This window comes from Enoplosus armatus, chromosome 3, assembly GCF_043641665.1.
Source record: "Enoplosus armatus isolate fEnoArm2 chromosome 3, fEnoArm2.hap1, whole genome shotgun sequence".
Lineage (NCBI taxonomy): Eukaryota > Metazoa > Chordata > Actinopteri > Centrarchiformes > Enoplosidae > Enoplosus > Enoplosus armatus.
This window is the reverse complement of record NC_092182.1, coordinates 21728973-21745117: the sequence shown is the minus strand read 5'-3', so window position 1 is coordinate 21745117 and position 16145 is coordinate 21728973. Positions and strand designations below refer to the sequence as shown.

Below are 16145 nucleotides of genomic sequence, written 5' to 3'. Positions count from 1 at the left end.
ACGCAAGAAAAAAGAGAGAGAAAGAAAGTGAGAAGAAAAGGCAAAGAGAGGCTTGAGGTGAACAGCCGAGAGGAGGACAGAAGAGAGACAAAGCGGTGTTAGGACTGGAACATAAGAGCCTGCTCTCAGAGCACCCGGTCCATCCATGCTCATCCATCATTGAGGGAATGCCAAGGGCACTTCTTCTGCCTACTCAATCACAATGTCAGCAACACTGCAAATATCACGACACTCTAAATCCCTTTTTCAGGGATTCATTTAAAGCCCCTCTGATCAATAGCAAAGTGAATAATGGCCTACTTCTGATAGACAGGTGGAGCGCTATACTGAGAATTAACCACAAGTGTTTAAATCTGCTGCTGAGAAGAGTGAAATAAATTGAACTGAAAAGTGTCCAAACCCCTTAAAGTCATGAAGCTCAATCTTGTGGCCCAGAAACTCCAATAACTCAACAAAGGCAGGACTTTCTTCCATGTTCCCAAACAGCTCCTCCTCTGATGTCTACGAGGAGGAAGCAAAGGACATTTTCAGTGTGAGTGACACATGACTTCTAAAGCAGAGATTAGCAGCGGTATCTCTGAAGCGCACTCACCTGGCCAAACTTTTGATAAATAACCCCAAACTTGAAGTTGTTGCTGATCACATGCTCATCAAAGGTCACAATGAGCCTTGATGCCTGAGGAGGAGAGAAGAGGAAGGTTCACGGACATGTGGTGTTGGTGGATAGCGAGTAGCAAGAGTGGTATTTAGAAAAGTCACAATGAGGCCTAGTGCCTACCTTTGGGTAGAGGACAGGATAAAACCTATCCACGTTTACTTCTTCACAAACAAGCTGTGAGGGGAAAAAGTATTGTCAGCTTTTCTCATTTTAAAGATATAGTGAAACAAAGGTTTTTGACAATATATTCTGTGCGATACCTTGGCCATCTGAACCACATTAGGGAACTCGGTAAGGCAGGAAATGGGAATCACATCATGGTAGGTCTTCAGCTTTGTGCTGAAAGGCAAACAGTTTGAAAAGTCAAAATGCTCAATGTTCAGTTTCTAATCCAAAGAAATCCTCCTGCTTTAATAGTTTCTATCTCTGAAGCTTAGCATTCATGCAAGTGAACTGCTAGTTCAAAGGGAACCTTTTCCTAGCAATTCTACATGGAGGTGGGAACACAATGGTCTTTTACGCTTGATGTGTTTCTGCCAAGATTGCCTGGGAGAGGGTCGAATGGGCATCACCACTTTTTTAGGGGGTCACTGCTCTATCCAAGGGGTACAATAAACAATACAACAAAAACTGTACACCCATTGAGTGCTACAAAGTGATCCGTGTCCAGAATGTTGGTGAGATAATACTTATTCCAAAAAAAAAAAAGACCGGATGCAACAGCATGCTGCCAACGTTAGCATTGGACGTGACTCATCCCTGGATACGTTCAACACACCAAACCGTTCTCTTCCTTGTTGCCTCTAAAGCATCATGGTACAATAGCCACACAGCTCTCCACTACATGGTAAAAATGGACATTTAAAGATAACAACAAACAAAGATAATAGGCAACAAACAAGCCACAAAATGCTAAACAGCGATCAAAAACAGCTGGTAACATTAAAAAGTCAGCCAGAGACACGAGAGATTTTTAAACACTAACATTAGCTCAATTTGCTAGCTAGCAAAAATCAAAGCTCACTGGCTACAAGTGAGAAGTTTGCTGTTGTCTCCCTCTGTCCGAAGTCAAGGACCCATTTAAATAAATGGTGGTTAATCTTCCACCGAGATCATGCTGTGTGAGAACGTAAAGCTTGACAGCTGTACAATAACTAAGGGGATTTGGGCGTATTTATTATAGTCCTAACAACCTGAAATCTTGTATGATAGTATGATAAAGTTCTTACAGTGTATAGGGCATTAACAGTAAAATAAAAAAAGAGATTATGACTTTGAGTCAGTGCCTGTGACTACACTCGCCGAGGTGACTGAGTTTGACTGGGATGATGGGGTGACTGTGGGTGGTGCCCACCCAGTGGAAATCATCACTATGTGAAAAATGTTGTGGGCTGAGTGACTGTTAACTCGCGACATGCTCAAAGCTCCATTAACAAAGAGGGAATGTGGCTATTATAATCTGGAGTGGAGTCTCTCCTGTGCTAAAATTAATTCACGGGTTATATGGTGCGTTGAGTTCTGCCTCTCTGCCCCTCGTCTGTCTTTAGCAGAATGGGAAGGAGTAGAGGATTTCAGTGAGTGAGCACCAGTTTGGGTGATGGTGGGTGGGAGGCATTACACTTGTACGACAGAGAGGAACAGTGTGCTGATTGTTGAGTACTTTGTGGCACAGTTTTTCTACAGTCAACATTTATACAGGGAAGCTTGAGTGTTAAATGCTGCACTTTTAACATTTTAACACTGTTATTTATACTTTATTACACAACTCGCAGAGCATAAATGACTGACGCTGGCATGTGTTTTGTTATGGTTTTAAGGACATAAAAGCAGAACCGTTTACAAATCTGGGATGGGATTATTATTTCAAAAGGTCATTGTATAATTTATATTAGTTTTGTTTATAACATGATTTTATAGTATTATTTTGATATTATTTCTGGGGTATTTTTTGTTAGATAGCTGGATGTTACGAGACGCAGTATTAGTTAAGGTGAAAAGGTGTTCACTGCAGATGTGTGTTAGGTGTTGTGAAGCCCTTCCTCAGATGAAATTTGTAAGGGGGGTAAGTGCAGTCATAAGAGTTGCAGTCCTCTAACAATAGTGGCTTGGAGACTGTCACTGACGATGACAGATGTCTGAAGTCATAATTAATTGAAGATGAAATCGATGAGAAAGTTTATTGGTGCCCTCTGACAGCAGTGGCAAGCCGTCCCACAGCACAGCCTATTGTCAGCAAACGAGCTGGAAAATACATTTTAATTCATCACTAAGGGCAACCTGTGAGAATTGAGATGCTCTCCCTCCTTGGTGTCATTTTTGCTTGACTTAACACTATAAAAAAAATTAAAACTTAATCTGTTCGGAACAGTCAAGTCATGTGTGAAAATACTCTATGTGCAATGGCTCTGTTTGGGAGGCCTGTGAGTAAATGCTAAAAAAAATCACTGAATTACATGGATATTTGAAGCCAGAGCTGTTGCGTGAGAAAAGGGGCCATGGAGACAGAAACACAGAAAGAGAAATTGTGAAGGAGAAGACTGTGATTTAGAAGGAACTAGTGAGAAAATAAATAAATACAGATAATAGGAAATTATACCGAAGCATCAAGCGCAGATGCTCCTGATCCCCAATGACATCATATTTCATGGAAAAGACCAAGTGGCCCAGGGCAGCATCCATGGTGTAATAATTGAAGTGTTCCTGGGCGCAGATAAGCAGAAGAAATGCAAGAATGAATACTCCTCCAGCAACTGACAGCGGGTGATGATAAAAAGAAAAGGATATAATAAATTAGAAATTGAGAGGTGGAGAGAGAATAACAGTCTTTTAATTAAGGAAAATAGCTGAATTTCCCTTGAGGAAAAGGCGTGAAACAAGGTACCATGTATCAACTTCTACACACACACACAGACAACACACAACTGCTTAAGTATATAACGGATATACTTACGAGAAGGCCATTAGTTTTCAATGTTTTCAAAAGGGAGAATTTGACTTTAATGTCACAAGCAACAAAATACACAAACGAGCTGAGTTCTGTCAATTTAATACCAATTCTTTCAAACACAGTTTTCCTTGTTTGATACATTTTTTAGAGGCAGATATTATTTTAAAATCCCAACTCTATATTTTATGATGCTACAGAATAAATCACTATTGTTTTTGCTGTTTTGTAATTCATAAAACCAGACCCCTTTTCCCCCATCCTCACCTTGCCCATGAACTGCTTCCTGTAGATCTTGGCGGTGCTGTTCGTCTCCAGTTTGATGTGGGAGGTGGGACAGGGGGGTTGATCAGCCTCTGGTGGGTCTTTAGGCTCATGATTGGTCCCCTCGATCCAGTAGCCTCCAAACTGGGGCAGCAGGATGAGTGGAAAAGGGCTAGTGCGACCCAGAACCTGACAGTGGTGGACAATAATAATGTTGAGAAGAATACTGATTAGTAACTAATAGTCCGTGTGTTGCATCAAGCACTGCATTGCTTTCATCGTTCTGCTATGTTTTACCTGTTTAAACCTTTAGCTTTATAGTTTCTGATATCTCTAAAATGTATAGTGTGTAGTGCGAGTTATTTGTGTGGACAGTACACTGTATGTACCTCATGAACGCTGGGATAAGGGATGTAGTCCTCTTCTGTCTGCAGGGAAGGAAACGAATATGAGTCAAGCTGACAAACAGCCGCTTCTAGTCATACTTTCAGTTTTGGTTCTTTGAGGAAAATAACAATGAGCATCAACACAGTGACAGAATATTAACTACAGCTTCATGCAGTTCTACATTTTTCAGGATTACAGAGGCCACATTAGCAGCCTTTCTTACAAATGCCTTATATTCCACTCTAATGAATACGTAGCCCTTTTTTGTTAGCAAGTAACATTTATCTGAGGCTTCAATCTGTACTCAATGTTTTTGTTGTCATTATGTCACTATTGGAACTCGAGGAAATTCAACTTGGCATTTGTCATTTGTTAAATATTCAAATATTTTATCACTTCAAAGACTGGGTGCTAAAATCTCTCAGTATTGACATGAAAATGGGACAACAGCATAACCTTTCACTTTCTACTGGGTATGCATGTGTTGGTGCGAGAGAAGCTTACTTCGAGTTACTGGCAGCTAATGCATGCAGTACTATTTAAAACACACCATTGGAAAAAACAATAACAAATATTTCATCTCTCATTTTACCCTCTGATATTGGTTACTATGGCAACAATCTGTGATGTTCGTTGTGCTCCCGAAACCATTTTGTGCAATTTACTTCTTTGGCAAACCAACTTTCCTGCAATTTTAGGCAGTGACTTTCTTCATATCCTAAGAATGCCATTCAACAATGCCAGCAGAGCATGTCTGGACTTGTTACAAGTTATAGGCTATATGTGGCAGAAGTGACAGCAAGAGCGCTTTTTTTATATATATATTCAACTAAGTGAAAGTCACAGTCCCTTCCACAAAATACAACCTCTCTTATGATATTGCACTATTGGCAATTCTATTTACCAGGTGGAGGTGGTACAAGAGAAAAAGACTCATCCTCTGGGCTCCATGGATGTCTGTACGAAATTAGCTGTCAAGATATTTAAGTTACAGTCGAAGCAGTGAACTGACCGACCGACTATCAGATCGACAACAGAAGCTGTTGCTCACTGCAGCGATCCTGGTGGTTTTATTGGTGTTGCGGGTAGCTGAAATAGCCAGTCTCCACTGTAGCTCCATTACATTGTCTACATTTGTGCAGTTATCCGCTGGAAATGAGGAACATCTACAACCAAACAATAAAACTGACTCAGGCAGGGGCCATGGTACACTAATGGCAAAAGGATGTGTGTGTCCTGTTACTTTTATGTAAATTTGGCTGAGAGCTGTTTTCATGGTATGAGCTAAGCCCATTAGCGCTAATTAAGGGAAACCTAACTGCTGCAATACACAATAATATTTTAGACTATAGTGTGCTTACGCCTTTTTCCTGTGTCAACATGGCACTACCTCCCTGGTCCTTAAACAAATGGTTGTCCAAGTTTGGTGTGGAAGAAGTGGCCTGCACAGAACCCTTCAACCTCAACCCCATCCAACACCTTTGGGATGAACTGTAACACCAAGTGGGATCCAGGCTTTATTGCCCACTATCAATGCCTGACTTCGCTAATGCTCTTGTGGCTGAATGGAAATAAAACCCTTAAGTTAGGTTCAAACACTGTGTGGAAATCCTGCCCAGAAGAGTGGAAGAGTTGCAGCAGCATATTAATGCCAATGGTTTTGGAATGAGAAGTTCAACAATCACACATGGGTGTACTGTTATACTTTTGACCATATAGTGTGCATCATTGACAGCTAATTGCTTTTAATTATTAATGCCAAATGAGACTATAGAACTTGCTCTTTCTACATTAGGCTGTATAGGAGCCTGTATATAAGTCTTGTCTTCAAACTTCAAAACCACATCTTACATATTAGGGGGAAGCCAACCCCTCACCAGGTTACCTGATTGTTGTAGGCCCATATCAATGAATGGTTTTATATTCTTTCAGATGATTACCAACTATTGTGTGGCCTCTGTGACTTGACCTCAGACCTCCTGCTGAGAGTATCTCCCAGTCTTCAATGCCAACTGCATTAGCCTGTCTAGGTAATAGGACAGCTTAGGATTTTGCGGTCATAGTCCCCGTTGAGTTCCTAACTCAGTCGGTGAGCATCCTAAAGCCTGTCTGACAGCTGATAAGAAAAGGTTTATAACTCTGCCATTACGGATGCTTTACCAGACTGTAGTCTACGAGGAGATGTGAGGATTTGCGACTTACTTTGAGGGGGGGAGGGAGGGGGCATCTTTGCTCATCCATTCTGCAACCCTGTAGAGAGAGAGCAAGAGAGAGAGAGAGAGAGAGAGAGAGAGAGAGAGAGAGAGAAATGATAGGATACTGAGGGAACAGGTGAAATGTGTACAAAACAGGTTTACACATGGGCAAAGAGAGACAAAGAGACATACACAGAACATTTTTGATTGTCAAATTCCATGAAATGTCTTGTGCAACAGCACAGTGGCGATAATTCATGTTTACATAACAGAAGCTCAATCACCAGATGGGCCACAGAAAGAGGAAGTAAGGAAGAGCGATATCTTTGGGACTTTAGTGAGTGACAAAGCCATACTGCAGATACAGTTAACCACAATTCCATTTGAGGGCCAAAAAGTGCCAAAATAGGGCTTACCATCATCATATCTATTTATATTCTGCTGACACATAACTACTGACAGTTCCCAAAGCACAGAGAGATTCCTCCGTGGCCCCTTTGTGTGGAATACCCCGCAGCATGATTTGAAACGTTTTTTAAGGACTAAGGAAGATGAATCAAATAGAAATTGGAAATGCTTTTGTTAAATTAATTCTTTGAAGACTAGTCCACTGCTTCTGTTTCTCTTCCCCTCCCTCATTCCCTTTACTTGTTGTTGGAAAATACGCATCACTAATAATAAAACATGCTCCTGTTGTCTGCAACTCAGGAGTGCTGCTCCTTTGTTCCTCTTTCAGCAATATTCTATTCTTCCACCTAAGATATTATAATAGTAGACGATCATGTTAAGTTGACCCTGACAGCAATGCAGAAGCTAAAAAGGTCAATTTCATACAGTCTTTGACTCCTAAGGAGAGGATGCATGTGAGAAAAAATACCTTTTGTTAGTTTACAGACACTTCAGTCAAGATCAAAAGGAAGAACAAAAGAAAACTATATTATGATCCAGTTAAAAGGGAAAGTACAGATGCTTATAGTTTCAAAGACACTCTTGGATCAAAGCATCTGTTTAAACTGTGTTGATGTCTTTCCACTGGCTCGTTCAGAATCTACTACTTCTGGTTGTGTAACTCTGGAGTTGAACATCGCTGGCTACAAAACAAACTACATTCCTACAAATCCACTTCAGCATATTGGAAAACATAGCATTTCACACATCTGATGATGCAGAGAAAAACTACACAGCTGTCAAGAGAAAATACAAAGGCTCTGTTCAGAAATTTCAGAAGCATCAGGTTTCTAGAGGCAGCATAGGGCTGTCACTGCTGCAAATACCAAAAGACACATTAAAAGCAAAGACAGGGATACGTGGACACACACATAAAAGTGTTGATCTATAATGCAAAAATAGCAGGAAGAGCAGAAAAATGGGAGTCTCGGAATAGAAATAAATGGAAGTTTCATGTCCGAAGCGAGTGAAATTCTGGGGATGCCCTTTGATTAAAGCCTGGGACGAAGGACGGACGAGTTTAGGCAGCAAGTATAAAAGGCAGAGCCTGGGGACCACTTAACTTACAGTACCTGCATCCTCTCGATCATGGCGAACAGGTCCGAGGTCTGGGGAAGAGAGTTGACACAGATCCACAAAGGTACATGGGTTTGACAGTTGTGTTGATATGGTTTCCCTGCCGTCTTCACTCGTCCTTCATCTCTGCTCACTGGGAAAAGCTGGCTGTGCAGTCTCAAGACACAAGACCTCCTGTTGGAATCCCTGACACCCCCTAATTCCTTATTTCACTATGACGCCTCCCCGACCCCACTTGACACCAATCTCACTGAGGCTCCATTCAACTCCAGGAGAATTATTCCTCCACGCTTGAAGACAGAGACACTGTAAACAAGTAACTCTTAGGGGAAAATGAACCACAAAGCTCCATGGTGCTACAGCCACCAGCTCACATGACTACAAGCAACAGGCCAAATTAGCTGGAGGACAATACGATTTTGGTGTCTGAAGCATAGTCACATTAATGTGTCAATGAGACACACATTATCAGGTAACAAGCAGATAGGGAGTGTACAAGACAGGAAATAAAAATAAATTGACATGGATGGTCTGGCAACTGGGTTTTATGTCTGCCGTGTTATAATCTTCATGTTTTGTAATCAACATGTGTCCAGGTGCTGTACTGATATCAGTCCTGCTCATTAGACAAAGAGGCTTCAATCCAGCTACTGGATTTATAATTACACCTCCACCGTGCACTGCCACACAACATAATTGAGCGTTTTGTCCAATTAGCAGAGGTACTGGTACAGGTTAAAGTAGAAGAAAACACTCTCAGGCATGTGTTTCTCATCTGCAGAGGCCACATTATGGATTGTAAGCAACGCCAACCTGAGATGAAGAGGATCGCAGCAGCCCTGACGGCAGGGCTTGTTGTGGGGTGAGCCCTCTGTTCACCATGTAACACAAGTGGACTGAAGTGCCAAGCTGATGTTTCCACATGACAGCTTAAATTTACTGAGGGGTGCTGCAGGGCTTTCAGAACACACACACACACACACACACACACACACACACACACACACACACACAGAAAACCACGGGAAAGCGCACATGTGCACGCACTAAAACATACTTGTAAACTTAAACGAACACATCACCTCCCATAAAACCAAAACACACACACCTGAACCTGACCTAGTAAAGCCAAAGGTGCAGCCTTGTTCTATTGTTACATGTGAAAATAAACAGTGCCATATGATATTCAGGGAGATACTGCTCTACTGACTGCAAAACAAACATCAACAAACATTGTCTTATACTGACCAAATTATCAGTGAACCACAACGACTGAATCTCTCCTGAGAAAGAAAGGAAGCAATGCACGCCTGGATTGTGCTTTAGTGCAGCAGAACGTGCACCATAGCTATGTAGATATACGTCCTAATAAAAATAGAATCATTACAGAATTTGCCAATTGTACTTTGCAAGTTATCATCAGGTTAAAAACTAAAAAGTATGTTGTATGTTCTGTAGGCAGTTTCTCCCCAAACACAAACACAGTTGATTCTGTCTGTATGGGGCTAAAAACAGATCCTAGGGAAGTGGAGCTTGTATCTACCTCTACAATGTACAAAAATCCAATATGTACTGTCCTGCACCACCAAACATATCTTTGTCTGTCTCTAAGCTACCTTAAGAATTAAACAAGCAACAATAACTAGAGCGAAAAGAATCTCTCACTTCCAGCAAGTGAAAAATACTCACATCACTGAGGCACCGTCTCTTGAGAAAAGGCTTACTGGGGGGACTGTTGAGCAGTCCATCCAATAAGGCATTCTTAGCTACCCTGAGCTCAGTCATCTTTCCACAAGTACGGATGCAGGCAAGCTGACAAGAGCGAGGGTGTTGATGTCACTGTCAGCCACAAGGAGAAAGGCGAGATTGACAATGACACTTCACACTCACTGCCACTCTGGCAATAAACTAGAAGAGAAAACTTGATAGCTGTCCATCAGAATCCATACATCAGTGTGTGAGGTAAAAGCAAGTGCTGTACTACGAGCATATCACTTCCCTTCCTTCCCTTTTTTTTCATGATCTCCACCCTCCCATGGACCCACACAGCTGTTCAGGAGGAAGTAGGAGGAAGAACGTTTCTCCCCTCCCTGTGTACTCTGCACAATTATCTTCTCTTTTTAATGCAAACACATACACACTTGCATGCGGACACACAAAAGAATACATAGTTCTCTTTTTTGTTGTATCACAATATGAGACAAGAGTATTCTCTTCCTCTTTCCTTACATATCATATTTCTTAAGAAAGAAACACTTGTCATCTGCTGCATACAGACAGGCAGACATGAAAACAGGTCAGTGTACATTTCTTTTACCTCGAAGGCAATTAAGGACACTCCTAGAAATGTCCATATATTTTACAGTTTATGTTTCCATGCATTTTACAGCACAAGTTGAGAAGTAGGTTAATTATACCTGCAGAGCTTTTATAGATTGAAAGTGCTGATTATGAGCTGTTTTTGCTTCTATTCCAGTACAAGCATTCAGACAGATATGGATACAATCAATGCTTAATAACATAAAGTAGCCATCATAAATGAGTGAGAAAGGTTAATAAATGAGTGGTGCACTCTGGGGACTCCACACGGGAATGCATCAGGCACTTTTCACTGCACCATGTCCTTGGTAAGAAAGCAACAATGTGAAAGCTCCAAGTGTTATCACTTCCACCAGGGGAGACATGTGAGACAGGCAAGCAGCCCAGTTCCCTGCAAGTGTAGATGCCACAGCCTGATGGAGGAGTTAGCCAACCTCAGCACCTCCAAAATCATCTGTGCATAGTTAAACACTAGTGTGACATGAGAGCATAAAAGAGATGGTGGAAGACAGAGGAGGGAAGGATTGATAAAAAGATGAGGGATGAAAGGGGAGCTGTCGTTCTGTGAAAGCAGAGTCTTTACTGTGCAGCTCTCTCCATCAGGCCAACATCAGATATCAACACTGACCTACTTCTACAAAATAAAAAGCTGAAAGCTTTCAAGACGACAGATTCTACCCATATATGTTAAGCATTTTTCATTTTGCAATAGAAGATAAACACAGTCAGCGAACCGTCTGTATTGATTTCCCTTGAGTAAATTCGATGGGAAGTACACACAAGGTTATGTAGTTTGAATAAAAAGAGCACAAAATATAAATGTTATATGGACAGAGAAAACTTTCAGTAGAGTGATTCTGCACCAGAATGAACACTGTCTCAGCTTGAGGTTACAATTCATTACTGGTGATCTGTTTTCTCAGGTCCAGACTGGCTTCAACTGAATGCCAAACTGGGATTTGAGAACATACAGAGGAGAGCTGAATACTAATTACACAATTGCCTGATAATCACGTATAATTGGTTCATGATGGCAAAATGTGAGGGCGATATTAATCACTGTTCAGATTTACACTATGAGCACTGACATTGTTTCAGTTATAAAGCATACTGATTGCGAAGCTGAGTTGGTGACCGCGACATTCAGCTCAAGCTGTTAGGAAAGTCAACCCGCTGTTGTAGAATCCTGCTTGGTTTTGGTGACTACAGTATTTGATGTGATCTAATGGAACAATATGTGCTGAAGACGACCAAGATAAGCGACAAACAAGTGAAAGGAATCACAGATTTGATTTGGAAGTGTCTTCGCTGGACTTTCAGACTTCGTGTCCTTCGGTCTTTTAAGCTGCTCACGTTTTGTCTCCTCAAAGACAATAAGGAGCCGCTGCAGTGAATATACTATCACTGTTTTAATGCCTGAGGGGTTGAGAGCTACATATCTCTTTTTCTCAGAGTCGATTACCAGCAATTGCAATGTGTGTGTGTGTGTGTGTTTGTTTGTTTTTGCCTAAGAAAGAGACACAGTGGGAGTGCATGAGTGAGAGAGTAAATGGTTGACTGATCAACTGATTCATTGATCGTGTGACTGACTTGGCTGAATGGCTGAGTGAGTCAAAATACAGTATGTGAGTGAATACACATTGAGAGGTATTAATATCCATGAACTGTACAGTCCAGACCTTTCTCCTCAGTCTGCAAGCTGGGGAGTAAATCTCTGACTCCAGTACTTCATTAACTCCTCACAACCAGAGCGCCATTTGAATTTCCACGAGCAAACTGTCAATGATTTGCATCCAAAGAAAATATCCCCCACGCCTACTCACTAACCATCCCTCCATTTATGCTCTCTGGGTTAGCCGCATCCTCAAAGGCAATACAGTAAAATGGAAAACTAAACTTCAAAGGGAGTCAATCAATGGGCACAGAAGCCTATCATTTCAGCCAGAGAAAATCCATCGGGGTCCATTCATCAGGTCTGGCTCCAGAGACTAGCCTGACCTTGCTGTGGCCACTGGGGCCTGGGGGGGGGGGCACAAATGGAGTTCACACAGATGGCCCCCTCCACCCCATCAACGTCTCAGACGAGCTGGTTGATTGCCACAGAGGTTAAGGTCTACAGAGCTGCTGCGGAGCTTTCTCTATGCTGAAGCAGATCTCCTTCTGTCTTCACTCTGGCAAAAGCAGTGAACCATCAGTTTAGACAAAGAGGCACAGTAACTCTCCCTGTAACAGAGAACATCTCTTGCATTTTGATTAACATCTGCTGGGCATTTGTATGTGTATGCATCATTATCACGAACTGCCTAATTAAGGACTTAAGAAAGCAAAAACCTTGAACTTTCAACATAAAGCTGCTGAATCCATTGGGACACTTCTATTACTGCTGAACTTGACAAGGTGACCAGGTTAATGAAATCATTAAAATAGTACTATAGTAGTGTTACTGCTATAACATTGTTGGACTCAAGATGGACAGGAGGAGGAAGCAGAGATATCCTCTTTTTTACATTCTTCTTCCTTTTCAAAACCAGGCGCCTACATTACCCAAAATGCAACTTAACCACCAGCAGTTCATTCAGAGATTCAGGTGTGTTATGCTAGTAGCAGCTAATGTAGCCTTGAGCTGCTAGCCTCCAGCAGAGATGAGGAGCCGGCTACAGAGGTCTGGTAAGCTCACTTCTTTCTACCTCCACACACCCAGATTTCTTTTCATGTTCAGACGTGCAGTTTTCAGCCAAGTGACTTCACTTGAGGCACTTTATTGGACTTTGCGCAGCTCCCTCTGGAGTCACGAGGCTATATGCAACTTTTTTCCACATATGCAATAGTGCTCCCAAAGACCTGTGAGCTGACTTTGCTGTATAAAATTGGTGGAGTTCCCCTTTAAGACGAGCTGAATACGGGAGTAATTGTGATAATCACACATGAAGCACGTATATGGGCGCTCATAAGCACGTGTGGATGAACGACTTTTTTTGAAAAGAGACTCCTGTCTTGTAGTCAGACTCGGAGATCACAGTGTAAAAACCTTCAGGCCATCAGCTCTGATTACATCATTGCAACACACTGAAGAGAGCAGTTGCAGAAGTGCCAAGTAAACCTTTACAGTTCCACACTAAGTAGATTTAAGACACAGATAGCATTCTCTGTAGCTGCGTCTATGTGCCAATGTTCCACTGCAACTTACAGACAGACTATGTATCTAATGAAAAGACGATGCAGCACCTTTCAATATGTCAAACTCAGCTTTTCTCCAAGCTCTACTTTGAATTTGTGTTGAGTCCTTTCATCGGCTCTGTTCTATTCAGAAAAAACTTGACTGAATTACTTGAAGAGCTTTTAACTCCAACCACTGGCAATTTCAGCAATGAAACTATAAAGTGTTGCCACCTTGTTTAAACTCTATAACCCCATATATGTACTGTAGTAATGACAACTCCCTGTCACAACAGACCCACACAATCCATGTTGGCACTTGCAACATGAAGCTTGCTGGTTTCCATATAACTTGTAACATTACAAAAGCATTAGGTCTACAATTTGACATGCCAAAATATGTAATTGAGAGCACATCTCACATGAAGACATGGAAACATTTCAAAAATACAAACTAATGTATCCCGGCAAGTCTATTCTGTGCAGCTCCATATTTAACTACATCTTATTAATCCCTTGCAAATTGTATTTCCACTGCACGTGTGCCAAAAATACCACCAATGTGCCTCCTATGGTATGTATTAGAGAGGAACAACTGCTGCAGATCTATATTTATCCCAGAAGCCTGTGACAGAGGGCACAGACTCTTCTGTCAGGCACCATAACAGCCTGACAACAGCTACCACGGGTGGGGGCCATTAGAGGCACCTTTCACCTGGGTGTAACAGCTAGAGGATATGATGAGCGAAACGGAGGGAGGAAACCACTACTGAATTAAAATGCACAGACGCATCGAAGCTAGGGATGGACTGGTAACACTATTTCAATACTAACAGCAACTCTGTGTACTGGACTCATGAGATCATTAATGCCTTTAAAGGGTTACATTACACATGACTCTATATTTTTCTTACTGTCAACAAATCCCATGAAAAGACCAAAACCTTCGATGTGTTTGTCTTCCTCTCAATTCTTTCTGAGTAACTCTGTCTGTGGCACTCGTTCCTGGGCCACAAATATATAATTACATTATTTTTTAACATCTGGACACACTGTAGTTTTTATCTTAGGTATATTTGGTGCGCTAAGAATATTTACAGCAGCAGGATGATGTATTTGGGATTGACCTGTACGGTGACATGTCATGACAATGTGGCTCACTGATGTGTATTTCTTTTTTTGTGGATACTTTTTTGGGGGCATTTTTTGCCTTCATTTGGTCATGACAGGTGAAGAGGTAGTCAGGAAACGGGTATGACATGCAACAAAGGTCGCTGGCTGAAATTGAAACCAGCGACTGTTGCGACCATGTGGCATGTGCTGTAACCATCCGGCTACCAAGGTGCTTTGACTGATGTAGTTTTAATAGTTTTTGGTCTATGTCACAGAGAATAAGATATATCAGGTACAGATACATTGGCTACACAGGAAATATTTGTTAATAAGATAAAATATAGACTTCCTTAAATCCAAAGATCCTTGAAATACTTTTTTCACAGCTTGTCATCACAGTAAAAACAGCTCAATTGTGTGAAAATTTCAGAAAATCATTGTTCGATTTTAGGCACGTTCAAATTCGCAGTTTCACGTTCATCAGATCAGACTCTTTGCTCTGTCTCAGTATCTGATTCCAACAAGTGTACCGAATACAGACCTGAACAGAGAAGAGAATGGCAGCAGGTCGAAGTCTTGTGTTACCTTTGAAAGTGAGGGAAGAGGAAATGGAGGGTGGGAGTGTGCTAGCGAGGCTTCTACTTCATCAGAGATACGAGGAATCCTTCCATCTTGTTTCCTGTGAGTCAGAGAGGACGGGGGGTGGGGGGGGGGGGGGTGGCAGAGAAAAGGAGAGAGAGGTTATGGCTAGCCTTGAGCTGAGTTTCTCATTAAAGCAATAAGACCACAGGAAAATGTCTGTAACACAACTGACTCATCCTATCAAAGAGTATCACTCTACTCTTACTACAATGAGAAGGGGGCTTGTATTACGCCACAGTCTTTATTCAGGACCCATATACCCTCACTCCAGCTAGGTTGAAGGCGAGGAGATGAGCGCGATTAGAGGCGAGATTGTGAAACAGTAGAGATCAGGAGAACTGCACAGAGGAAGAGGGAAGTGTAGAAACGAGGGAGAACAAAGTGGAAATTGATACAAAGCAGAAGAAGAAAGGACCCTCAGCTTTCATCTCTTAACCCGCTGCCCTCGCCTCTCTTTCTCTGTTCGTCCCGGCCCCTTCTCCTCACCGTGTGATTGAAGTGAGTTACCACTCTAACCAGGATTCTGGTCACAGCATATTACTTCACACTTTGTCTCACACAACAGTCAGTTGCTAGAACTGGCAGCCCGTCTGTGCATGCAACCTGTTCACAAACCTGCAGCAGAGGGCATTTCTACACACAGATTAGGAGCAAACGAAACACAGAACAATAGAACAATCTGATTTCTTAGTGAGAATGGAGTGAGACTCACACTCACATATTTCCTCCATTCTGCCATCTTGGCACAGACCACAGTGGTTCAAAGGTGGAGAGATTGAAATACGATCATTTATAGAGTGGGCTTTCTTTCTTCTGCAGACAGTCCATTACTAGATATTGCAGCTCTCCCTATCTGAAAACGCCTTGTCTATTACAACAGGGGAGAATCTATAAGTGTAAGTAAACAGAGCTTCAGTTTTATGACAACAGAGTGCTGACCTGG

General features: G+C 41.9%; 1 protein-coding gene across 1 annotated transcript in view; it reads right to left on the bottom strand.

Annotated features, from left to right (window-relative positions):
• rap1gapb (RAP1 GTPase activating protein b) overlaps window positions 1–16145 on the bottom strand; it is a 52676-nt gene that overhangs the window by 14483 nt on the left and 22048 nt on the right. The window contains exons 3-12 of the mRNA XM_070902584.1: window positions 15146–15239; window positions 7969–8004; window positions 6456–6503; window positions 4256–4294; window positions 3870–4055; window positions 3255–3358; window positions 919–997; window positions 779–832; window positions 593–676; window positions 401–501 (exon numbers count right to left, since the gene is read on the bottom strand). Of these exons, the coding sequence (XP_070758685.1) occupies window positions 401–501; window positions 593–676; window positions 779–832; window positions 919–997; window positions 3255–3358; window positions 3870–4055; window positions 4256–4294; window positions 6456–6503; window positions 7969–8004; window positions 15146–15239 (825 nt within the window). The remainder of the gene's footprint in view (window positions 1–400; window positions 502–592; window positions 677–778; window positions 833–918; window positions 998–3254; window positions 3359–3869; window positions 4056–4255; window positions 4295–6455; window positions 6504–7968; window positions 8005–15145; window positions 15240–16145) is intronic.